At 44.9% G+C, this 26,598-nt stretch overlaps 1 protein-coding gene across 1 annotated transcript in view; it reads right to left on the bottom strand.

The window, feature by feature from the left end:
* Positions 1-26,598, bottom strand: part of ANKH (ANKH inorganic pyrophosphate transport regulator) — a 168,335-nt gene that overhangs the window by 43,407 nt on the left and 98,330 nt on the right. Inside the window, exons 3-6 of the mRNA XM_069556067.1 lie at positions 13,903-14,021; positions 9,880-9,963; positions 3,140-3,310; positions 752-886 (exon numbers count right to left, since the gene is read on the bottom strand). Coding sequence (XP_069412168.1) covers positions 752-886; positions 3,140-3,310; positions 9,880-9,963; positions 13,903-14,021 — 509 coding nt within the window. The remainder of the gene's footprint in view (positions 1-751; positions 887-3,139; positions 3,311-9,879; positions 9,964-13,902; positions 14,022-26,598) is intronic.

Below are 26,598 nucleotides of genomic sequence, written 5' to 3'. Positions count from 1 at the left end.
GGCTTTTTGCGACCCTACGGACTGCAGCCCGCCAGGCTTCTCTGTCCTTCACTATCTCCCAGGAGTTTGCTCAAACTCTCTCATCCTCTGTCTTCCCCTTCTCCTCCTGCCCTCAATCTTTCCCAGCATCAGGGTCTTTTCCCATGAGCCGGCTCTTTGCATCAGGTGGCCAAAGTATTGGAGCTTTAGCATCAGTCCTTCCGATGAATATTCAGGGTTGATCTCCTTTAGGATTGACTGGTTGGATCTTCTTGCAGTCCAAGGGACTCTCAAGAGTCTTCTCCAGCACCACAGTTCGAAAGCATCAATTCTTCGGTGATCAGCCATCTGTATGATCCAATTCTCACATCCATATACAACTACTGGAAAAATCATAGCTTTGATTATACAGACCTGTGTTGGCAAAGTAATGTCTCTGCTTTTTATTACACTGTCTAGGTTTGTCATAGCTTTTCTTCCAAGGAGCAAGCGTCTTTTAATTTCATGGCTGCAGTCACTGTCCACAGTGATTTTGGAATGCAAGAAAATAAAGTCTGTCACTGTTTCCATACTCATAAAAAAACAAAATCACATCATTCTAAGTCACAGATGGAGATCCTCAATGCTTTCTTGTATGAAGGTATCATAGAACTTAATATCACAGAATTTCTTCGCTTTCAAGAGGAACTGGAAACAAATTTGTCAGCCACCTCCCCGCCCACATTTGTTACACGGTGACTTTGGGCACCCATGTTCCCAGAAGGGGCCTTACCTCCGTAGCTGCAGAACTGCCGCCGAGGTCCCGGGAAACAAAGAGGTTGACAATGGGCCTACTGATTCTCTGTGTGGCCAAGATGAGCGCCAGAGGCCACCAGAAACTCAGCATCTTTCTTATTGTTGCATCTCCCTGTATCAACAAAATGGGATAAAGTTCGCTGAACTTGAGAAGGAGAACAGAAAAAAATAATTCGGAGTCAAAGCCTTTTCTTTTGATGTCAATCATGAGTCAATTCACTATACTTAAAAATAATGTAGGAAAAGCCTCTGTAGACAAGCCAAGTTGAATTAAAATAAAATGTACAGTGTTATTAGAATTGAACTTAGACAGCTGGCAAGCTCCCGTGAAATCAAAACACGCCTTTAAGCTTGATGGCTTCAAACCACTATTGTCTAAACAGGGCAACACTAACCCAAGCAGAACCCAGCTTCACAGCCTGAGAAACAGGTGGGAAAAGTTCTTGTTCATATCATAAAACTGACTGGCTAGAAGCCATGTCGGTAAGAGGTAGCTCGTAGAAGTAAAACATTATTGTAATTTATTTTGGAATCAGTGTGGTCATGAATAGCCTAATTATTTGGGCACTTTATAAGTCTACGACAGACGTTCCTAATCTCAAGGCTCTGACAGAAGTCATGTAAGTGTTCAGAACCATAAGCAAAATAAAAGCACAGTAAAGAAAAGGCTATTTATTAAAAATTCCACAGCAAAGATAGGCACTATCTTTAACACCTGGCTTTTATCAAGTGACTTTGGTTTTGGGTCTTCATAAAGGTAAGTGTTGCATCCTGGAGCCATCCCAGTCACTTTATTTCGCTTTGCTAGCAGCTGAATGTTAAGATGGATTGCTACCATCAAGACCAATCTGATGTGGTGGTCCTCATGATGGAAATATCTCAATCTGATACTACTGATGGCCTGACCTCAGATCAAGGTGAGTGGTCAGTACAAGGACTGTTTTGACATGACAAAAGTAACATGTGGTCAAAGGTGGGATCAGGGTTAGAGTGTGGTAATGTACTCAATTTATATATATATATAAATTGAAATTGTTAGTCATTCAGTCATGTCTGACTCTTTGCAACCCCATGGACTGTAGCTCACTAGGCTCCTCTGTCCATGAGATTTCCCAGGCAAGAATACTGGAATGGGTAGCCATTCCCTTCTCCAGAGGATCTTCCTGACCCAGGGATCGAACCTGGGTCTCTTGCATTGCAGGCAGATTCGTTATTGTCTGAACCACCAGAGCAGCCCTATATCTACATATACATACATATATATATATGTGTGTGTGTGTGTGTCCACACACACACATTCATGTACATATATACACACCACTTTGCATGCTAAGTGGCTTCAGTCATGTCTGACTCTTGTGACCCCATGGACTATAGCCTGCCAGGCTCCTCTCTCCATGGGATTCTCCAGGCAAGAAAACTGAAGTGGGTTGCCATGCCCTCCTCCAGGGGATCTTCCTGACCCAGGGATAGAGTGGTCTATTTATATTTATATATAAATACAAAGTCATGTCTATTTGCCTTATAGCTGGATAGATACCAACTCAGTTGGTATCAGAGGGTAGAGAAGATTAGCATACACATAAATCGGATACACCGGTGATGAAAAGAACACTGTGGCCATCTGGGTAAGATTATACCTTGTTTGTACCATATTCACCTTTTGAGGCACAGGCCAATCTCTGCCTCCATCAGGAGGGCTTCTGAGACCACATCCCTCTCTTCCTTAGCCTCAGAGGGGAGGCTCTTGTATTCCCATTGTGGTCTCTGTGCTGTGTTGTCTGAATATTGTTCCTGTGTTGGTGACTAAGCCAAATGGGACATGAAGCTGACTGAGGCCACAGACCATATTTAAAATTTCTAAATTTTAAATTTAGAAATTAGGTGTCACCTAAACCCTCCCCAACTCTCTCTGTAGAAGGTACCTGAATGAGTGTGTTTACCCAGGACAGAAAGCCCAAACCCAGTCTGGATCCCTGCTGTGAAATTAAACAAATGTGAGGTCAGTGGTACCAGGACTCCTGAAATCTTTGTTGATTACAGAGTGACTTCCTTTTGACCACAGAGTAAGAAGAACCATCAACACTGTGCCTCCGCTGGGGCCTGACGTGACTCACTGTGACTCAGTCTTCTTGTATGGAGATAAGAAGGCGGGAGAGTGACCTCTAAGGTCTCTCTTCCATCTCTAGAGTTCATCAGCTCTCCAGCTGTTTATCCCCGTGGACGTTACCAAGCACTTGACTTTGGGATATGACGTCCCAGAGCACCTGCCTGTTACGCTGATACGTTGAATCACAGGGGTAGGATCAAACTGTAGTCCCCTTGGATATACAGACAGGCTCTTCCTCGGGGTCTAAGGACCTACCCCCAGCTCCGGTCCACTCCTGTCCGGGATGATGTCGTGGATGTTCTTGTAGTAGCCCAGACACAAGGTGGTGCAGCGCACGAGGGCGCCCATGTACAAGGACAGGATGGGGATGAGCAGCGGCTCCCTGCACTCCAGGTGACTGTGAAGTAGAATGGCTACGAAAACGACCTGAGAGGTGGGGAAACAGACAGTCATCAGGGAGGGGACGGAGCCAGTTAACAGAAGCCGAGCCCAACCTCTTGCACCCGCAACTGAGATGGATCTCTGAGCAGAAGCCTTGGCACTGCAGATGAGGAGAGCAGGACCTGGGGCTACCGCTCAATGCTTCTCTTGGGGCATCCAGGCTCAGATGTTTGGGAAGCACTGGAAGGACTCGTGGCCACTCTGCTCTGTTCACCACTAAGTGTTTCTTTTAAGGCAACTGCACACCTGGTTAACGTTATTGCTAAAGACTAGCCAGAAGCTTTGGCTTCCAGACCCTAAACGATACAGAAGAGTTTTGCCCCCTCCAGGTGCACATGTAATCCATGCCAGTGGACCTAAGTGACCTTCCACAAAGGACAGAACAGTGGCCAGCGATGGGCAACAGAAAAACGGCCATTTACGCGTATAACGTGGACTCTGCTAAACATGCTGTGAAAGCCGCCAGTGTTAATTATAAAACCAGACAATCAAAATTTAAGATATCGACTTACAAATGTGGCATAGGTCAAAAAAATACAAAGTCAGCAGGGACTGAAATAATAGTAAAGTGTCAATCTCTATTGAATGGTACAGGCTCTAAAGCAAATTTATCAAACTACTTAACTTCCCATCTTGTAGAAATGAGGGAATCAGTCCAGCCTCTGGGCAGAGTCCTGGGGTTCCCATCTTGGGAGGAGCCCTGAGGAATAGCGGATGCAGAGGTAGGAAAATAGGGGAGGGGAGAAAGTATCTGAGCTACATCAACCTTCTTAGCCAGTCATCCACGGAAGGATAGGCTTGTGAAATATACCGCTGCTAAGTGAGTCTGACCAAAGGAGGCATACTCTGATCGCTGCATTCTCAAGCAATGACTGGTGACAGAAAGTTGAAAAAGAAGCTGGAGAATGAGCGTGATTCATCAAATGCGTGCATTCAATTGCTGTAGGGAACAGAGCAATCCAGAGGAACTTTGGAATGAAAGAAAAGTATCAGACGTCAGAGGTGGTCAGCTTATCTCACAAACTGACACGTGTGCCAGGGGCTGTTGCTCTTAAACCACTAAATGCGACAGAACCTGTTAGAGATGTGCACAGGGGAATGCAGACGACAGAGCTGTGTGGCCTGGCTGCCTGGGCAGGACCTGGCTGCCCGGAGCACGGATGACGTGAGTGTCCATTCACAGTCACTGAGGATACAGTGGAGCCCACTGATGGAAGGAAAGATGCCCGTGACTGTCTCCATGCCTGCTGCTTCCCAGGGGAACAAATGTTCTGTATTAACTGCTGCTGCTGCTGCTGCTGCTAAGTCGCTTCAGTCCTGTCTGGCTCTGTGCGACCCCACAGACGGCAGCCCACCAGGCTCCACCGTCCCTGGGATTCTCCAGGCAAGAACACTGGAGTAGGTTGCCATTTCCTTCTCCAATGCATGAAAGTGAAAAGTGAAAGTGAAGTCGTATTAACTGAAGGATGGCAAAGACCAGCTGGGCAAAGCCTTGTTAAGGCCCTATTGTTTTTGGAACAGAAGATTGAGTTTTGTTATGTGGCCGAGATGCCCATTTACTTCTCTAACTAATCAAAGACCTCTCAGGGGCCCTAACGTGCAAACAGACTAGTATGTCTGCAGCAGGCTTCACATTCGACATACACAAACCTATGGTGTTAGTGAAGATGGCAGTGTTTAGAGACTGAGAACATGCTGGAGGGAAAATGAATATGTGAAGACGAACCCCTCCTCTGCCAAGTGCAGGAAGGCTCCTGGTGGCGCCATCAGGACGGCCAGGTGAGCAGACCCGAGCGAGGAGATCTGGACGTGAAGGAAAAGGGAGGGGGAGGTATGGAAAGGACCAGAAGGAGCAGCAGAGTGGGCTAGAGTTGGGCAGAGGCGGCAGGAGACATTCGGCCCAGAGCAGTCCAAGGCCAGAGTGATGGTTTTGTCAGCCTCCCCTGTGCTGTTACTAGCTTGATGCCATGCGGTCCAACACTTATTGTACATCTTACATCTTCACTGTGGGTTGGGTCAGTTATCAGTTTAAAACAACAGCTGGCCCTTCTGCATTTCAATCCAGAATTAAGATTTTCGAATCTGATACAGCCATCAAAACTGTATTGGGTTATTTTGCAAGCGGAACCTACAGGCTCAGTAGTAAGGATTTTCCCAGGGGGAGCCTGCTCTGGGCTGGGGATTCAGTGATGGATAAGGTGGTCCCAGACTCTGTTCTCCTGGAGCTGACAACCTCATGGGGAGGGCAGGAGTCATGGTCAACCCCTGACAAGGCCAGTGAAGAGAGGAGGGTGGCGGTGCTGGGAGTGGGGAGGAGGCTGTGGAGTGAAGGGGGGTCGCTCCGTTTGGGTGCATCTGAGCTGAGACCCAGAGCCCAGGCAGCTGGCTGGCAGCAGATTGCGGGAGCCGGTGGTAGGTGGGGAGAGCAGAGGCCAGGGCATTCCCTTCTGGGTAGAAGGATCCAGGCAAAGCCCCCAGGGGGAGGGGTTCGGCTGCATTGGGTCTGGAAGGGAGGACCAAGGGCTGGAGGGCAGAGAGCTAGGGGACAGAGGAGAGTGATTGGGCTGGGGAGGAAGCAGGGCCAGTGGGTTTTCAGCCCCTCTCAACCTGTGATCAGGACACTGGCTTTTTATCTTAAGAACACCAAGGAGGCAATTTGAAAGCAGGTTTGAGGAGGGGCTGAGGTGGCCAGAATGTCACTGAGAATCGATTACTGTGGTCCCAGTGGGGAAGGAGGGAGGAGACCCAGAGCACAGGGGCAGGCCAGGGGACAGGAGGCATCTCTAAGGATCCAGGTGGGAGGGCTGACCTCTCAGAGCAGCAGAGATGGGGAGAAGTGGGCTGATAAGGAAGCATCTAGGATTAAGTGTTTTAGACAGAGGGGAATGGAGAGCGGTGCTGTGAGGGTGGCTCCCGGGTTTCTGAGCAGATGGCATGGGCAGAGGTTCATTCAAAAATGCAGTCATCAAGATCACGAAGATTATGAATGGAGGCTTATGATGCCTTTGAAGGATCTGAGTGGAAATATCATAGAGACATTCAGATGCCTTGCCTAGAGCCCTGAGCAGAGGGCTTGGCTGCAGACAATTATTTGGTGAATATCAGTCATGTTACAGATGGTATAAATGCAGGGCAACCATCAGATTATTCACGAATAGAATACACAGTGAGGAGGGATGGGTCTTGAGCAACTTCAGCATTTACACATCAATAGATGACCTGGGCTGTCAGAAGTAGAAGAAAAACCATGATATGGTGGTGTGAGAGCCAGTGGGAAGGGGTGTTCCATGGAGGAGGGCGCAGTCAACAGAATGAAGAGTTACTGAGACATCCATGAGGTCAATGGGAACTGCTGCACTGGATTCAATGGCAAGCAGGTCATTAGTGAGAGCTGTGTGGGTGAGCTGATGGGGCGGAAGTCAGTCTGCAGCAGGTAGAAGAAGGAAAGAGAAGGGAAGAAACGGAGACCCTGAGTGCAAACCACCTTTCTGAAAGGTTTGGCTATGAAAAAATAGGATTGTAGCTACAGAGGTACATGGGAGCCAGAAAAAGCTTGTTGCTGATGCTGTGGTTGTGTGTTTTTTTTTTTAAATTTAAATGTATTTATTTTAATTGGAGGCTAATTACTTTACAATATTATATTGGTTTTGCTATACGTCAACATGAATCCGTCACGGGTTGTGGTTGTTTTAAGAAGGCAGAAGTTTGAGCATGTTTCCATGTCAAGAGAAATGATCCACGGGAGAGAGAAGGAGTCGCTGATAACTAATGAATAAGGTTCCCCAGAAAGCGGGACAGGACGGGCTAAGAGGCATCGGAGGAAGAAGTGGCCTGGGACCAAGGAGGGACATGTGCTTTCCTGTAATGGGGACAGCAGAGGTGAGGCAGGGGTCTGAGAGTAGGCATGTGGGTTTGAGCTCCTCAGTGAAGTGGGCAGTGAGGTCATCTGCTGGGGACAGTAAGGTGGGTGGAGACCGTCGGACATGGTCCCTAGAGTCAGCTGAGGTGAGTGATGAGACTGAATGTATCTGAGATCAGTTTGCCCCACTGTGAAACTTTCTGCAGGAGCACTTGCTACCTGGGTGCAAGCCGCACACCATTGGTGGTTCAGGACTGGGATCTCGCCAGAAGGCTGCGATGGAGAGGCAGGAGGCGAGGGGCCTTACAGTAGTATGGGATCAGCTGGGATCCTGGGATCCCATCTCTGGGGTCTGAGCTGACTTCAGAAGGCCAGGGCTGACGGCAGCAGAAAGAGGAAAGAACTAGAGGTCTAACAAGACCCCCCTCCGCAAAGTTTCATTTAATACTGAGCAAGCTAAGAAAGTCCAGGTGATCATAAAATCTATACAAAAGATGTGATTATTACTAAAATGGTGACACAGAAAACTGTATCATGTTGGAACCAAACCAAGAGGTTTTTTTGTATTATGATATGAAGTTAATTAGCTTACTAAAAATTACTTTTTAAACAGGAGTTGGCACTGACACTCAAGGCATTATAAACTGTTTTCCTGTTATCATTGGTGATCACTCCCTTCCTATCTATGCCAAGGTGGTATTTCAAGGGACTTTCATGTTCAGACCATGACATTTTTGCACCTTGTTTTATGTCCCTGGATATTTCCAATGTCTCTTAGTTTATAGTCTATGGGAACTTGAATATAATTTGTATCCTACTTCTGTGTGAAAAGTGTACAAATCTTAATTATGTTGAATTGGTTCATGGTGCTTTTCAGATCTACCATATTCTTCTACTTTTCTATATATTCATTTTATTAATTTTTTGAGAGCTTGATATTGAAACTCCAACCAAAGATCTTAATTCATCTACTTAACAATTGTAATATATAGAGAAACTACATGTAACTTTGTTCTGGATTTTCCAAGTCTCCTGTAAATGCATTATCATACTTTCATAATTTAAAAAATAAAAATAAAAACCTTTAAAAATGTTTCTAAAAAAGGGCTTTGCCTGGGATTTATTTTTTCATTACCAGATCTGGTAATTCACAAATGCTTTCAAGTAATGAGAGGAATGAAGTGGAGGGTGGGAGTGAGAGCAAAAACTGAATTTATTCCCTCAGCCAAACCATGGCAGGAGCTCGAGCTACAAGGTTCAAAATAACTATATCACCTGGAACAGCCCTAGGTCAGATGGCACCTGAATCCAGCTGCTATTGCCCTGAGTAACCAGGTAGGTTTATTCTGAAATTTCGAGCCCTCCCAGCAGGCAGAGGCCAGTACTAGTTTTAAAATTAAGAAGGATAAAGGCTGTGGGCAGACTGGGAAAGCATTTTTCAGGGATATGATTTCTTTCTTTTACTCTTGGATGCTTGCTGTATTTATCTAAGGCAAAGATGCGTGTTTTTCTTTTTGCCTGTGAGGATACCACATCTACAGATGCTCACTCAGGCGTCAATGCTCATGTTAAAAATGAGAGGTGTTCCCTTAATTTCCCTTAATTTCCGTAAGTGATTAGCGTGAACGAGGCAGTTCAGATCATCCCTCAGAGGATGAATCAAAAGTAAGACCAAGCAAAAAATCTCCAATAACTCAATAAGAAAATTAACAAAGATACATCAAAGAATGATGTTAGGGGGTATTCAGGCATGTGCTAGAAAACGCACACACACTCATACACACACACACACAAAGACACACTCATAATGTTAGCAGGAAGCAATTTAAATTACTTTAAATAGTGATCCATGGAGTCAATGCAATTAATTTGGAAATTTAATTCTTGGCCTTTAGGGAGGTACTAACAGTTGAACAGTAGATTATTTCAAAAAGGTGGTTGAAAGACTAGCATGCTCAGCAGGGAAAAACCAGGAAGAACCATGTGGACATGTTCCTAGCACGGAATTGAGAATTGGAAAGCAAGTTTAGAAATCAGTCCACCTCCTTCTCCATAAAGAGATCACTCTCCAAATCCCCAACTGTAGGAACTAAGTCTAACTTACAGAGTATAGCAATTAAATATCTTCTGCGAAAACCTGTCATGGTATCTTTGATGGAAGAAGAAATGATGGAGCATGGAAACCAGGGCTGGTGCCAGACCCTGGGGAAACTGGACAGAAGTAGAATGTTCTCAGACTCAATTTCCTGATTCTAAGTTGGGGGCAAGATGCCTGAATTGCCCAGATGGCAATGACAATTAAAGACTACTTTCTAGGCACACTCTTCTAAACCTAGCCTGGAGTGACTCAGCCACATAGAGGCCAGTGTGTCTACCCCATCAGGTGCACAGTGACCCTGTGACCACATGCTAGCCGTGGCTTTAGAGTCATTTCGAATGCAAGAGCCTTAACAATAAAGGTCAAAACCTCTGATAGTGAGATTCAATTCCTCCAATCCCCCCTTTTCGCAAGATTCTACACACTGTAATCACGGGAGGGTTCATCTGCTCACTCATTTAACAAGCATTTATCAAAGTCCATGTTTGATTTGAATCAAGTAGGGATGCACTGCAGAGTGGATGGACGTAAATGAGGTGTCGGCCAGTTCTGTCCATCACCTGAAAGGAGCAGCTGTAACACACACACCACACTTACCTGAGCTATGACGTCTGAGATTGAGGCACATCCGACCAGGAAACTGTATTTGTGTTTTAAGAGAATGCCAGCATGGGTCCATGCCTGCCGGGAAGGAGAGATTTGGGCATGAGATACATTTAGGATTAGGTTACTTCTGGTTCTCATGAGTTCCTGGGCGTTCTTGAAATAGACATTATACCCACCCACCTCCCAATCTTAGTAGCACAAGTTTAATGAATCTTTGATTGATACAATGATTGTAACTTAACCTGGTACCCAGGACCAAGTGAGGTTTTTAAGCGGAACCAGTGACCACATAGTATTTGTTTGGTACCAGTTATCTGAAGACTAGTGTCCTGGTTCATGCGCCTGGCAGGAAATCTGGGTGAATACCAGGAACAGGGGCCAGTTTGAGTCACAAAGCACAGCTTTCTGGTCTGTGAAGCAGGTTCCAATGAGGAGGGTTCAAAACTGGTTCTGAGTTACTGTAGTCATTACAGGCTCCCACTGACTGATCAGGGCTCTACCACTTCCTTCTCTTTACGTTTGGACAGGATCTGATCTGACACTTTGTGCCTTTGAGGGGAATTAAGAGGAAGGTGCTAGAAAGGCCGCAGACAACGAAAAGCCCAGGGGATGGCAGGTTTGGAGAAGGTTTGAAGTTCAAAGTAGGATCTGTTTCAGTATCATCTTTCTAACTAGTAAAGGTCAACCTGAACTGACACAGAAATAACCTTTCACGTGAGCTAAACACAAGCACACCTAGGGAATAGCCTAGGTCTGTGTCAAGACTATGTAACTGCTTCTATTGCTCCTTCCTCCTCAGCTCACAGGTCCCAAGGTGCCAAATATGAAAAGAAACGCAAAGTGTAGATGACAGTTGTAAACTGTGGATGGTCAGCTGTTTTTATTGACTGAAAGTGACCTGGATGATAAGCTTCAAAAATATTCTTTCCAACTAATACATCAGGGCCAAGCTGTAGGGTGTGTGTGTGTGTGTGTGTGTGTGTGTGTGTGTGCGCACGTGTTCATGTGTGTGTGTGTTTGGAGAGAAGATATGTATTATTTTGGTCTTTATCAGTAATCTCTTACTACTGGTCTTTTGGAGGAGCTGGTAGATAAAACATGGAAGAAAAGTGTGCTGGTCACAAATGTTTTGAGTTTTGGGAACTTCTGCGGCAAACGAGCCTGTGAGCCACTTTTAGTCTTGCTTCCCCTGATAATTGTAGTTCTTCTGTGTGTTAGCAGAGTCGCAGGGCAGATAGGAGGAAGGGCATTAGAATCTTAGACTCTGCCTAGGAAGCTGGGTTTTCACTCTCTTAGGCTGTGAAAAAGGTCGGTCACCCCATTGAGTTCTCTCACTGCTTTGGAGGGCACTGTGGTGCCACCTCAGTCCAGCCTGGGCCCCGTGGGGACTCTGCTTCCACACACCCCAAATCCTTGGCCTTTTTCTTTTGGAGGCAGGGGGCATAGGGGTGGAAGGTATGTGTCTGCTACCAGAGTAAACACACCTGGTGATAAGTAAGAAAAAGGAAATCCAGGCACAAGTGTTCCAATGGCCAAATTCTTAGCCTAAAGTGATGTCAGGATGACTGAAAATCAGAACCTTCGATGGAAACTGAGGATTTAGTGTCTAAGGCTCCCCCACACCACTAGCAAGCCATCAGATTCAGTGAAGCTGTGCCCATAATCCAGCTGCGGGCACAGTGAGACTTCTGATGACATTTGAGAGGATGGACCATGTGCATTTTTATTAGTACCTTGCCTCCTTCCTCCGAGGATTTGGGGCTGCTGCCTTAACCTTGATACAGAGGTCCACTCACCTCACACACCTAATGTATACAGAACTGGAGGAGAGGGGTGGTTAAGCAAAGCAAAACAAAACCTATACAACTGTAAAATCAAAGGCTGCCTTCTTATAAGAAATGCCTTGCTGCATGCTAATGATTTGTGTTTACTTTCATGTATGTCTAAAATTTTTCATAATGAAAAATTGTTAAAAACTAGAAATAGCCCCATACAAATGATCATATTTTAAAGCTTCCACCCAAGGGTAATTTAAAATGGATCCCAAAGAAAGGGTTTATTTGCCACCATTAGCCATTATTGGAGATATATGTATATGTATATATTTATATATATATATATATATTTACATATATATTTTTTTTTGCTAAGTCTCTTTTATATCTACAATACAGATGAATAGGAAAAAAGCATTATTTGAGAACTTTTCAGTATCAGGACAAAGAATTTAATCTATGGAAGTGAGTCATCCTTATCTACTCTAGCAAAGCTGGTTATTAAAGTAATCAAGCCCTATCAGTATATTCAAGTGAGTCTTATTGTAAAAAGCTTTGGGTGCTTATACCACACAAGTGGTAAGTTTATCTGAAAGCTATCCTGATCTCTTGAGCCTGAATATATCAGAAAAGAATTTATATTTGAATCAAATTTTCAAGGGAGCTCTCTTGCCTCCTACCAGAACTTGTGGCAAATACAGACCATTCTCATAAAATAAACTGACAAGATGGACTGGTTAAAAGTCAGTGAGTGGTCAATCGGAACCCTTCCACACAGCTGGTGGAGAGGTGAAATGGTGCAGCTTCTCCATCAGTATGATGGAGTCTCAAAAACTTAAAAGCAGAATTATTATATGATTTAGCAATCCCTCTTATGGGTATATACTCAAAAGAATTACAGTAAGGACTCAAAGGGATATTTGTACACTCATCTTCCTAGTGGCAGTATTCATAGCAGACAAATGTGGAAATAACCCAGATGCCCATGGATGGATGAAAGGATAAACAAAATACAGCTTATACATACAAGAAATATTACTCAGCCTTAGAAAAGGACATTCTGACACAGGCTACAACATGCATGAACCTCGAAGATATTCCGTGAAGTGAAATAAGCCAAAGAGCGACCAAAAGACAAGAACTGTATTATTCTATTCGTGAGGTACCACGAGTAGTTGAGTTCCCAGACACAGAAGTAAGAGTGGTGGGTGTCAGGGACTGGGGGAGGGTGGGGAGTCAGTGTTCAGAGGGGACGATGGAGAGAGCTGAGCGCGGACAGTGGGGATGGGAGAAGAGCAATGTGAAAGCACCCAGTGCCACTCAACTGCACTTAACAATGGTTCAGATGGGAAATTTCACATTATATGAACATTCCTCCAGTGAGAAAAGTGTGGAGGGCAGTGAAGAGAGCCTCAAAGGTATAGGTCATTTTGTAGGGAGTTCAGTTCAGTTCAGTTGCTCAGTCATGTTTGACTCTTCATGACCCCATGGACCGCAGCACGCCAGGCCTCCCTGTCCATCACCAACTCCCGGAGTTTGCTCAAACTCATGTCCATTGAGTCAGTGATGCCAAGCAACCATCTCATCCTCTGTTGTCCCCTTCTCCTCCTGCCCTCAATCTTTTCCAGCATCAGGGTCTTTTCCAACGAGTCAGCTCTTTGCATCAGGTGGCCAAAGTATTGGAGTTTCAGCTTCAACATCAGTCCTTCTAATGAACGCTCAGGATTGATCTCCTTTAGGATAGACTGGTTGGCTCTCCTTGCAGTCCAAAGGACTCTCAAGAGTCTTTTCCAACACCATAGTTCAAAACCATCAATTCTTCGGCACTCAGCTTTCTTTATAGTCCAACTCTCACATCCATATATGACTACTGGAAAAACCATAGCCTTGACAAGACAGACCTTTGTTGGCAAAGTAATGTCTCTGCTTTCTAACATGCTGTCTAGGCTGGTCATAACTTTCCTGCCAAGGAGTAAGTGGATCCATTGTAGGGAGTAAATGGACCCATTTCCATTTCCTGGTTGCCGAGGCTGGGGGAGGGGTGGATGGGGAGTTAGTATTTAACAGGAATAGAGTCGGTATCCCAGGATGAAAAGAGTTCTGAAGATTCACAACAATGTGACTATACTACACGCCATTGAACTGCACGCATAAAAATGGTTAAAATGGTAAGTTTTAGGTTATGTATTTTTTTTTACCATAATTAAAAAAAAAAATGCCAACGATCTTCCGTACTCACCATTGCATCCATAAAAGGGAAGGCAGCGAGATACAGGAAGGCCCTTCTTGTTTTGTTCCCCACCGACTCATCCACATGGTGCAATTTATTGATGATATAGTAGCCTAAGTCACTATATGCTGCAAAAAAAATGCACGGCAATATTTAGAAAAAGTTATCCTCATAAGCTTTTTTATCTCAAAAGTTTAAAAACAATTTTAAAGATTATATGTATATATATTTGGTAGAAAAATCTAGATAAGCAAAAGGATGAAAATCATCTACAATCTCATCCATCTTTCTGCCCAGAAGGGGTCACAGTCGACACTCCGGGTGCTAATCATCCAGTTGTTTTATGGGTGTTTTGTGGTAGAGTGTGTGGGTGTTTTAACATAAAAATGGCATCATACTACCTACATACTCTTTCATGACCCATAAACATCTTTCCCTAACATGCTTCTATATTTGATTGGTTGTACTGAATTCCTTTTTGCCGGTTTATTGAGTATCACTTGCTCAATCTCCAAGTATTACATATTTAGGTTGTTTCTATTCTTTTGATATTATCAAAGAATGCTTGATGGCTAGTTTGAAAGCTCAATGCCCATGTAGTTGTTGTTTAGTTGCTAAGTCGTGTCTGACTGTTTTGCCACCCCATGGACTGTAGCCCACCAAGCTCCTCTGTTCATGGAATTTCCCAGGCAAGAATACTGGAGTGGGTCGCCATTTCCTTCTCCAGGGATCAAACCTGCATCTCCTGCACTGGCAGGGGGATTCTTTACCACTAAGCCACCAGGGAAGCCCTCCATGTCTGTTGGTATTCTTAATTATTTACTAAGAGAAAATTCCTATGTGTTAATATGCCTTTTCTTTTTCTTTAATAAGTTTAATGGATCTACAATATTATGCTAGTTCCAGTGTACAACACAGGGATTCAACAAAACGTGGCTTTTTAGTAGAAATTTAAAGGTAGCTAGTCACTGTTTGTAATTCCTTTTGTTTCATTTTTCCAAGGAAGGCAAAAATTGTGGGGGATGGAAACTGTGGGTATAGTTTGCCCAGTGGAAAAGTGCTGTCTCTGTGCTTTCCAAGTCCCTCCAATGTGAGGATTTGGGACCAGTGTGTGACTAGAAGATAATGGGCTTTAACCAACAAAGGCTGAATGAATGTGTATGTGCCAAAGGGTGAGAAAGGTAGAAAGAGAAACAATCCATAATGTATGAACTAAGCACTCTGACATTGCTGTGTGTGTGTGTGTTTGTGTGTATGTTATTTGTCTACGACTCTTTGTGACCCCATGGACTGCGGGTCTCCAGGCTTTTCTGTCCATGGGATTCTCCAGGCAAGAATGCTCACTGGGTAGCCATTCCCTTCCCCAGGGGCTCTTCCCAACCCAGGGATTGAACCTGGGTCTCCCACATTGTAGGCAGATTCTTTACCATCTGAGCCACCTAGAAAGCAGAAGAATGCTGGAGTGGGTTGCCATTCCCTTCTCCAGGGGCTCCTCCCAACCCAGGGACTGAACCTGGGTCTCGTGCATCACAGGCAGATTCTCTACCGTCTGAGCCACCAGGGAAGCCCCCTGACATTTTAGTAAAGGTTAAATAAAATATTGACTATTTCCTACCTCATTGACACAAAGTTTAGACCATGCAGGAAAACAATAATCTTTGTGTTTTCATAGGGTTTTACATAGTGCTCTAATAGTAGTGTTCCTGCTGTGTTCACTCTTTCATTAATATGAATATTTATGTACTTGAGAAGGGCAGAAGCTGCTTTGAAATCAGAAAGGAGGTCAAATGTCCCTCTACTTTTTTGTGAAATAATCAGAATCCCTTCCTCGATTTTAGAGTGTAGGGGACGGTTTATTACCATTTGTTATTGTCGTTGTTCAGTCGCTAAACTGTTTCTGACTCTTTGTGGGTTTATTACCATATTAACTGGTAAAAAGAAACAATCCTCCATCTTTTGTTGGGATGTGCCTGGAATTATGAGAACGTTGAATTAAGCATGCTCTTCAGGATGAAAACAAAGATATTTAAATGCACAAATGGGAATCCCAGTGGGAGTGACGTATGAGTAAGTGATTTCAAGAGGCAGGGGAATAGATGACTGAGTCAGACAGAAAACAGGGCTGGTGAGGGAGGCAAATGCAGGAGGGGAGATCTGAATCCTCCCAGGAGGAGCAGAGGTGGAAATCAAAAGGCAAACTGCCAGGTGAGCCCAGGTGTCAGATGTGGAGCTGGTGAGGCCAGCAGAGCCACTGAGGCAACAGGAAGGGAAACCCAGGAGGGAGGCTGGCACTTGGCAGAAAGAACAAAGAAGGGAGAAGAGGGCTTAATTATGGCCAGGGACCAAGGGGGCAGCTGTGATGTCCTGCTTGGATCAGAAGGTGACGTAACCCTTTGAGGCAGGGAGGGAGTCCTCCAGCCCCACTTTGCAGCAAGGTGAGAAGTGCATTCAGATCTGAGATGAGCCGCTGAAACCCGAAGCTGGGATGTTCCTGAGCCACACACACAGCTTACTGTGAGTGCTGAGACTTGGAAATCATGGCCGCTGTTGATCTGTACATGCTTTTTACTGTCGGTCAAGTTCATTGTGTGGAGATCCCCAGAGAGATGTCCTGATCCTGCCCCCTTGCCCCTCCTGGCAGAGGCAGCTGCCAATGGGAAAGGCAGCCACGCTGGGCAAACAGAGCATGCCAAGTCCAGGAGCCCAGGGCTGGCTATGAATAGCTCAGAACTAAGGTTCCCTGGCAAAGGTTAGAGCTGATATAAATGCCAGCTGGGCAGACCTGACTGGACAAAGGCTGAGATTCAGAGGGGGATGTGTGGGCTGACCTCTGTCCCCTCACAATTCATTTGTTGACTCCTAGCCCTTAGGACCTCAGAAGGTGACCTTATTTGGGATCAGGATCATTGCAGGTATAATTAGTGAAGGTCGGGGGACCCTGGGGCTTCCCCTGGTGGCTCAGATGGTAAAGAATTCGCCTTTATGCAGGAGACTCGGTTCAATCCCTGGGTGGGGAAGATCCCCTGGAAAAGGAAATGGCAACCCACTCCAGTATTCTGGCCTGGAAAATCCCATGGACAGAGGAGCCTCGTGGGATACAGTCCATGGGACTGAAGAGCTGGACATGACTGAGCGACCAAGCACACACGTGCAGGGTGACACTGGAGGACAGTGGGCTTCCAAGCCAAGGCAACTGATACCCTTCTAAATGGGGAATTTGGAGACCTAGAGAAATGTGCAACAGGACAACCTCACGAGACCATCAAGGGAGGATCAGGGGGATGCCTCCTCAAGCCAAAGGACACTACATATCACAGAACCCCGGAAGCTGGAGAGGGGCCTGGGACAGGTTCTCGGTCATGGCCTTCAAAGGAACCAACCTCACCACCACTGCCTCGATCTTCCAGCCTCCAGACTGTGAGACTATGCACTTCTGCCTTTTGTGGTGCTTTGCTAGGATAGACCTAGCAAACTCATACAGGCGGCTTCTAGAGAGAATTCTTTCCCCGTGAGACTCTAGGATGGCAGCCAGAAAAGAAAGGCTGTGTGAATCTGAGAAGCTGTGAGCAGGGCGTGCAGTTGGCTCATGTGGGCTGAGTGTATAGTCCAGTCCAGTTCAGTTCAGTCGCTCAGTCGTGCCCAACTCTTTGCGACCCCATGAATCACAGCACACCAGGCCTCCCTGTCCATCACCATCTCTCGGAGTTCACTCAGACTCACGTCCACCGAGTCCGTGATGCCATCCAGCCATCTCATCCTCGGCCGTCCCCTTCTCCTCCTGCCCCCAATCCCTCCCAGCATCAGAGTCTTTTCCAATGAGTCGACTCTTCGCATGAGGTGGCCAAAGTACTGGAGCTTCAGCTTTAGCATCATTCCTTCCAAAGAAATCCCAGGGCTGATCTCCTTCAGAATGGACTGGTTGGATCTCCTGAGCGTATAGGGGTCAGTATAAGTCAGTTTCTCTACCTCTATGAATATACCTAAGTATTGCCGCTGTTGCTGTTTAGTTGCTAATTCATGTCCGACTCTTTTGTGACCCCATAGTCTGTCGACCGCCAGGCTCCTGTATCCGTGGGATTTCCCAGGCAAGAATACTGGAGTGAGTTGCTGTTTCCTTCTCCCATGACATCTTCCCGACCCAGGGATCGAACCCAGGTCTCCTGCATGGCAGGCAGATTCTTTACCATCTGAGCTGCCTGGGAAGCCCATACCTAAGTATACAGATTTATTAGAATATTTGAACTAAAACGTTAAAAACAGTGCCTTTACACAGAGCAATGAAGAGCAAACATTGAAAGTTGAAGAGGGTCTGTAGGACTGCTGGGTGCTGAGCTCAGCCAAAGCTCTGATTCTGCCAGGATGTCCCCCGCCTCCTCGTTTTGTTCAGACTGCAGCTCCGGGCTCCCCAGGTGCCAGGGTACTTTGAGACAAATGGGCCTGAGGATGCTTTTGCTTCTTTTTACTTCCTGTCCTCTTTTAGCTACTAGAGGAAAATTCTGGAGGCCACGGAAAGAAGATTTTCTTCCTGTTTTTCTTCCTTCCTTTTACTCCTCCCCTATGTGGTAGAAGACGTCTGATTATAACTACAAAGGTAGTTTCCACCCTGGGAGTTGGGAATGTTCAATTCCAGCAGCTGTTTTTCACCTAATATCCCCTCACCCTCCCCTCTGTGTCCCAGAGCTGTTTCAGGCTGGAGCTGGAGGCTAGGGGTAATTTGTTTAAAGTGCTTTGCATCGAGTCTATAATTACCAGGCTAGCTGCCTTCATGACATTTAGTAACCTTCAACTTTTATAAACGGCCTTACTAAGACTGTTCTGAAATAGTCTATACTACTTATGAAAAGTAGAACATTAGAAAGAGAAATTAAGTGAGGCTTTTGAATAGATGTACATGGATTTCATGGCCTGGCTGCAGCAAAAGGACATGGACTTGACCTATTTACAGGTATTTGAGTTGCAGAAACAGGAAACAGGAGGGGCTGTCATTCAAATCCCTAGCTCCTCCTACCTCAGGCCACTGGAGTGGTGGACCCTGCCAGAATCAGTGGTTCTCAAACTTGTTCATCCAGAGTAACCAGTGCTTGTTGCAAAATGCCACGAAATATTGGTATTAATCAAAACAAGTCTGATTACCTAAAATTTTCTGATGGGAGTTGACGAAAAAGCCTTCCTCCCATTTTAGGGAAAGGTTAATATGTGCATTTCTGAGACGCAAATTTGGGAACCCTTGTTGCTGTTGTTCAGTTGTTAAGCTGTGTCCGACTCTTTGCAACCCTATGGACTGCAGCACACCAGCCTTCCCTGTCCTTCACCATCCCCCAAAGTCTGCTCAAACTCATGTCCATTGAGTTGGTGATGCCACCCAACCGTCTCATCTTCTGTTGTCTCCTTCTCCTCTTGCCTTCAATCTTTCCCAGCATTGGGGTCATAATTATACACATTATATATATGCTACATATTATAGCACATAATACAAATGATAACATATATATTATAGTATAGGGAACTATACTCAATATCTTATAATAACCTAAACTGGAAAAGAGTCTGAAAAACAATATATATGTACAGCATTCACTTTTCTGTACACTTGAAACTAATGAAGTGAGGTGAAAGTCACTCAGTTATGTCCGACTCTGTGACTCCGTGGACTATACAGCCCATGGAATTCTCCAGGCCAGAATACTGGAGTGAGCAGCCTTTCCCTTCTCTAGGGGATCTTCCCAACCCAAGGATCAAACACAGGTCTCCCACAGTCCAGGTGGACTATTTTCTAGCTTAGTCATAATACCTCAATAAAAAAAGACTTGATTGAGTGGGTAACATAATAGTTTATTGCATGATTTCTGCTTCTTCCTACAGAACAAGCCTTATGTCTGAAATCCCAGGATGTAGGCCAATATTTTCCACATAGCAGGTGTTCAGTATCTATGGATGGAATAAATGCATGAATCCATAATCCCACCAAGAAGTGAGTGGAGTAGGCTGATGGCTAGTGTCCTCAAATCTCCTCTCCTCCTTACGTCCCTACCCTGCATGTGATTTTGTAGTTCCTCCTGTCAAAAGCTGGAGTCAGTTTTCCTACTCCTGGAACCTGGGCTGGCCTGTGACTTGTCCTGGGCATGAGTGGGCAGTGGCAGTGAAGTTGAGCCGCATCTGATTCTTGGCCCAAGAGACCCTGTGTGTCTCTATCCATCACTGGAGGTACTGGCACAGCTGTTTAAGCAAGCTCAGGCTGGTGGAGGAGGATGAGAGGCGATGTGGAACAGAGCTCAGCGGTCCATAGAGCCATCTGGACCAGCCTACTGCCACCTGACAGAACCTGGTGAGCCCACCAAGACCAGCAGAGTCTCCTTTGGATTCAGCTGACCACAGAGGCATCAACACGGCCAAGTGCAAAACAGCCGCCCCACCGACCTATGGTCTAGTGAGCAAGAATGAAAGCTTGTCTTGTGAGTTAGTGAGTATGGAGGTGATTGCCACATGGCAATAAATCCTGAGACTGTACAGACCTGCCTGTCCATCCCTAGTGCCCTTGCTGGTCTAAATGATATCCAGTTGTCCTAATTTACTCTTTACAGGATTGGTTTATAATCCATGAATAATGGACAGCTTTGTTGACAAGGGAACAAGGACAAACAGAATCTCTTGAAAAACTCTAGAAGCACAGGAAACTATACAAGTTTTGTTCCTCTGAGCTCTGCGGATTGCCTGGCCTCCTCTGTGGCATGGAAGAGGCCTTGCAGATCACTGGAAGGAATAAGTGTGGAAAGAAATAAACAAATCCACAGCAGTGGTTTCTGCCTCTGGGTTAATTAGGAGGCCAGGCCATGCTATAATTTCGACGCATGTGAAGTTGACTTGGACCCAATGAAACCGAGCACAAGGTTGGCAAATTTGCCTTTCTTTTATAGATAAACAGGGAGAAACAGGAAAATACCTGACCCCTGGGTTAAATTAAGGTCTGGGGCTGGCAAATCTCATGACTTGCATTTTTATAAAATGGGGTCTCATAGATGAGTTCATGACTAGAGTAGCGGCTACAATTTAGCTTAAGTAAAAGTATTAGTCGCTCAGTCGTGTCCAACTCTTTGGGACCCCCATGGGCTGTAGATTGCCAGGCTCCTCTGTCCATGGAATTCTCTAGGCAAGAATACTGGATTGAGTTGCCATTTCTTTCTCCAGGGGATCTTCCCAACCCAGGGACTGAACCTGGGTCTCCTGCATGGCAGGTGGATTCTTTACAGTCTGAGACACCAGAGAAGCCCATAATTTAGTTTAAAAGGGACACTTACTGGCAGTTGCCCAACAGATGACAAGAACAAAAAGTCAGGAATACTTTCAAGGCTCCTGCAATTTGGGTGTCTTGAGCCAGGCCACAGGTGTACATAGAATAGACATCAACTTTTCGGCCAGTGGATTTCTCGATTTCAAGTCTGTCAGTTCAACAAGTTCCAAGTGTCTACTCCCCTGACTAATTGTGTAAGGTTTGGGGCAGGAAATTTTCTGGAACCATCTTTTCCTCAGCGTCTCCCCCACAAATTCCTGGGGAAGTGCCTGTCTGGTCAGTGAGAATCATCCCAGTGATGTCAGGGAAAAGCCACAACCATGTGCAGAACTCTCAAGGATGGGAAAAGATTTGGCTTACCAGCTGGGTCCAAAAAGAATAAGAAATCAGAGAAAATGAATATGAAACACACAAGGAAAAAAACCTTATTTCAAATGTAATAAGCAAATGTAATAAAAAGGACCTAGTGAAAGATCTCTCTTTTACTGGGACAAACACAAAAACCCTACAAAGGATGACCCTACAAAGAAGTTTTGGGTCTTCTCTGACCTAAGTCTATAACATCTTACTGTAACCCACCAGTGGATGTCCAGATATAATACCAGGTAAGTGAAGGAAAGGAGAGACATCTGAAACTGGGTTGCTCAATGCTGGAGACGCTCACATTTGAAATCTCTTCCAAGTAAGAAGATCCTGCAGGAACTGGTAGGTGACTAGTAGATACTGAAAAGTTTGAAATGTCAAAGTTCATCCAAATTGGGGGGAAAAAACTCTAAGAGATCATTCTGGGAATCAGGATTTCTCCAATGGGAAATACACAGTCTTTGGAAAGAAAAAATCTCAGAGTACTTAGCTAAGGCATTAGTTCATAACCGAGGAGACTATGCAGAATGACAAAATATATTCAACTTTTCTAAGCAATAAAAATTTCTTTAGCAACCATAAAGTTATAAAGCAGTAAGCAGAACATATAGATCTGCCTTGTATTAAACATACTTATATGAACATCTGTTGGATCATCGAGAAAGAAAGTTTCAGAAAAATATCTACTTTTATTGACTATGTCAAAGCCTTTGACTGTGTGGATCACAACAAACTGGAAAATTCTTAAAGAGACAGGAATACCAGATCACCTGACCTGCCTCCTGAGAAATCTGTATGCAGGTCGAGAAGCAACAGTTAGAACTGGACATGGAACAACAGACTGGTTCCAAATTGGGAAAGGAGTACAACAAGGCTGTATGTTGTCACCCTGCTTATTTAACTTATATGCACAGTACATCATGAGAAACGCTGGGCTGGATGAAACACAAGCTGGAATCAAGACTGCTGGGAGAAATATCAATAACCTCGGATATGCAGATGACATCACCCTTATGGCACAAAGCAAAGAGGAACTAAACAGCTTTTTGATGAAAGTGAAAAAGGAGAGTGAAAAAGTTGGCTTAAAGCTCAACATTCAGAAAACTAAGATCATGGCATCTGGTCCTATTACTTCATGGCAAATAGATGGGGAAACAGTGGAAACAGCGAAAGACTATTTTTCTGGGCTCCAAAATCACTGCAGATAGTGACTGTAGCCATGAAACTAAAAGACGCTTGCTCCTTGGAAGAAAGCTATGACCAACCTAGACAGCACATTAAAAAGTAGAGACATTACTTTGCCAACAAAGGTCTGTCTAGTCAAAGTTTTGGTTTTTCCAGTAGTCATGTATGGATGTGAGAGTTGGACTATGAATGCTGAGTGCCAAAGAATTGATGCTTTTGAACTGTGGTGTTGGAGAAGATTCCTGAGAGTCCCTTGGACTGCAAGGAGATCCAACCAGTCCATCCTAAAGGAGATCAGTCCTGGGAGTTCATTGGAAGGACTGATGCTGAAGCTGAAACTCTAATACTTTGGCCACCTGATGCAAAGAGCTGACTCATTGGAAAAGACCCTGATGCTGGGAAAGATTGAGGGCAGGAGGAGAAGGGGACAACAGAGGATGAGATGGTTGGATGGCATCACTAACTTGATGGACATGAGTTTGAGCAAGCTCTGGGAGATGGTGAAGGACAGGGAAGCCTGGTGTGCAGCAGTCCACGGGGTCACAAAGAGGTGGACACGACTGAGTGACTGAGTTGAACTGATATGAACATTAGCATAAATCTGCTTTATTTTATATAGCTGTCACTGAGATATAACAACAACAAAAAAAAGCCCACTGGTATCAAAGGCTCTCCAAGGGACCCAGGAACAGCTGTAGGGCTAAGTGCCTAATGCCCTCTCTGCTGGTCCTTTTTCTGCCTCGCCCTTGCCTGCTCTCCTTCCCTTTCTCTCTTCCTCCCGCTTTGCCATCTGTGTTGTCTAATGGGCTCTTCCATAGTCTCAGGCTGCACATCTCCTGTGCTAGGTTACCTGCCCCAACCCAAGCATCAGACATCCTCCTGGTACTTGTGACATTCAACACTGAACTCTTTTTCCTGCTTTATTGTCCCTGATTTATAAATGTGTGGTGGCTGTGTGCCTCCCACATCTTCCCCCCGCCCCACCCAACAGCCCCTTCTCTTGCTTTCTCCACTGTCACTGGGCTCGCTCAAATCCAATTTTGACTCCTCCAACTTTGACTCTGGTTTACTTCTACCATCTCACTTTTCTTTTTAAAAATATTTATTTCACAGTAGATTCTCGTTAGTCATCTATTTTATACATAGTAGTATATATGTATATGTATATAGTAGTATGTATGTATACATATAGTATACATTTACATATATAAAGTGAAGTCGCTCAGTCATATCTGACTCTTTGCGATCCCATGGACTGTAGTCTACCAAGCTTCTCTGTCCATGGGATTTTCCAGGGAAGAGAATTGGAGTGGGTTGCCATTTCCTTCTCCAGGGGATCCTCCTGACCCAGGGATTGAACCCAGGTCTCTTGCACTGCAGACAGACGCTTTACCCTCTGAGCCACCAGGGAAGCCCCATACATATATATGTCAATCCCAATTTCCCAAATGATCCAGCAATCCCACTCCTGGGCAAATACCTGGAAAAAACTATAATTTAGAAAGATACATGCATCCCAATGTTCACTGCAGCACTATTTACAATAGGCAGGACATGGAAGCAAACTAAATGCCCACCAAGAGACGAAAGAATGAGATGACGTGGTACATACACAAGGGGGTATCACTCAGCCACAAAAAGGGACGGAATTGTGCTATTTGCGGAGAACGTGGATAGCTTCAGAGACTGTCATACAGAGTGAAGTCTAAGTCAGAAAGAGAAAAATAAATGCTACATATTACAGTATCATAAACGTTTTCACAGGCTGAAGATAGCTTTTGCTTCTAGAAATCCATGCTGAACAGGCACACTTTCCCATTAACTACTGCTCCTTGAGAAGAAGGGTGTATCTGGCCACCATCTGTTTTGTATTTCTCTCACTTCTGCATCCAGCTTATCATTAGCAGGACTCGAACGACACGCACATACTATTTGTTCAGTAAGCAATTTGTTGGACCACTGATAGGACAGACAGGGATTGGGTTATATTAAAAGTGAGTTAAACAAAGGGCAATTCTTACTCTCACTCTCCTTTAGTCAAAGCCCCTCAAGTTAAAAGCAGGAAGGTTAGCTCTACTAATACTAGTGGTGTGTCTCCTTAGAATTAACAAGAATGCTAATAATATCATAAGGGAAAATGGTTGAATTTTATCTATAAATGTGTTTGAATAAAGAAGTATATTCATTAAAACTACAGATGACATCTTGCTGGGAAAAGTAACTACGATGGTAAAGAATAAAATGAAGAAACAGGTAAATTAGGAAACAAAGCAAAAAGAAATCAAGGAGTTGGCCATTAAACTGAAAGAAAAAAAAAAAAAACCCGCCCAACAGGGTGGTGGTGGTAAAGCCACAGCTTGAGGTTGGATGGAATTAAGGAAACATAACAGATAAGAAGAGTCACCATTTGTAATCCTGTGCAGCGACGCAAAAGAGTCATTTAGAGCCTTGGGTCAAACTCACCAGTCCATCTTGTATCAAAGATAAGGGAAAATTAGAAAGGGACGTGTGATCCGCACATGTCAGTAGTGGTAAAGATCCTGCGTGCCAACCCAGGAGACGTAAGAGACGCAGGTTTGATTCCTGGAGGAGGGCATGGTAATAACCCACACTACTATTCTTGCCTGGAGAATCCCAAGGACAGGAACGTGGTGGGCTACGTCCACAGGGTCACAAAGAGTCGGGCACGACTGAAGCAACTGAACACTGCGCGTGCTGAAATACAACTCATGCTTTCAGAGCCAGTTAGAAGATGACCGAGTCCCTTGGACTGCAAGGAGATCAAACCAATGAAGCCTGAATACTCATTGGAAGGACTGATGCTGAAGCCGGAGCTCCAGTCCTTTGGCTCTCTGATGTGAAGAGCTGACTCACTGGAAAAGCTCTTGATGCTGGGAAAGATTGAGGGCAGGAGGAGAAGCGGGCAACAGAGGATGAGATGGTTGGATGGCATCACCAATTCAACAGAAATGAGTTAGAGCAAACTCTGGGGGATAGTGAAGGACAGGGAAGCCTGGTGTGCTGCAGTCCATGGGGTTGCACAGAGTGGGACACGACTGAGTGGCTGAAGAACAACAGAAGATGACCCGCCTCCTGAGCTTTTCGGAGCACACCCCTAAGAGAAAGAGTCTCTTCCTCCCCTCTGCTCTCAAATGTCCTTACACAAATGCTATGGAAAATTTAGAAGTCTTGATAAAAGAAATAAATCCATTAAGGAGATAGGGAAATAGCACCTAAAAAGGAACATTTGAGGCAATAAGACTGGTTTTGCCTGAAACAAAGGAATACAAAGAAGCTAGGTTTCTAGCCTAGATCACTCTGGTTTCTCTGTGAGTTAAGCTGGTGAACTGGTAACACCTTGCTTCTTGTACTGACTCTAAGCCTTACTGAGGAGCTGCTCCTGCGAGGAATGGTGGTGCTGGTGGTTGAGTTGCTCAGTCATGTCTGACTCTTGCAACCCATGGACTGTAGCCCACCAGGCTCCTCTGTCCATGGGATTTTCCAGGCAAGAATACTGGAGTGGGTTGCCATTTCCTTCTCCAGGGGATCCTCCCTACCCAGGGACTGAACCTGGGTCTCCTGCATTGCAGGCAGAGTCTTTACTGACTGAGCTAAATATATACTTGTTTCACTCTCAGGCCAAGCAAATACAATTAGAAGACTGCCTGAGAGCAGATGATGGGTTCTCAAGTCAAATATATCTGGAATATTTGCTTTTCTGTTTTATTTATCACTGTTTCCTTGTCCCAAGCATAGACATCCAAGAACTAACTGTTCAAGTAGAGACATAAGTAGCTGTTTTTAGCATGACTAAGATGTGATAAATAGGTTTTAGTGTCTAGTGTAGGCGACACATTGTAACGTAGAAA

This window comes from Ovis canadensis, chromosome 16, assembly GCF_042477335.2.
Source record: "Ovis canadensis isolate MfBH-ARS-UI-01 breed Bighorn chromosome 16, ARS-UI_OviCan_v2, whole genome shotgun sequence".
Classification (NCBI taxonomy): domain Eukaryota; kingdom Metazoa; phylum Chordata; class Mammalia; order Artiodactyla; family Bovidae; genus Ovis; species Ovis canadensis.
Note: the sequence above shows the minus strand (reverse complement) of the source record. Positions and strands in the feature narration are given on the sequence as shown.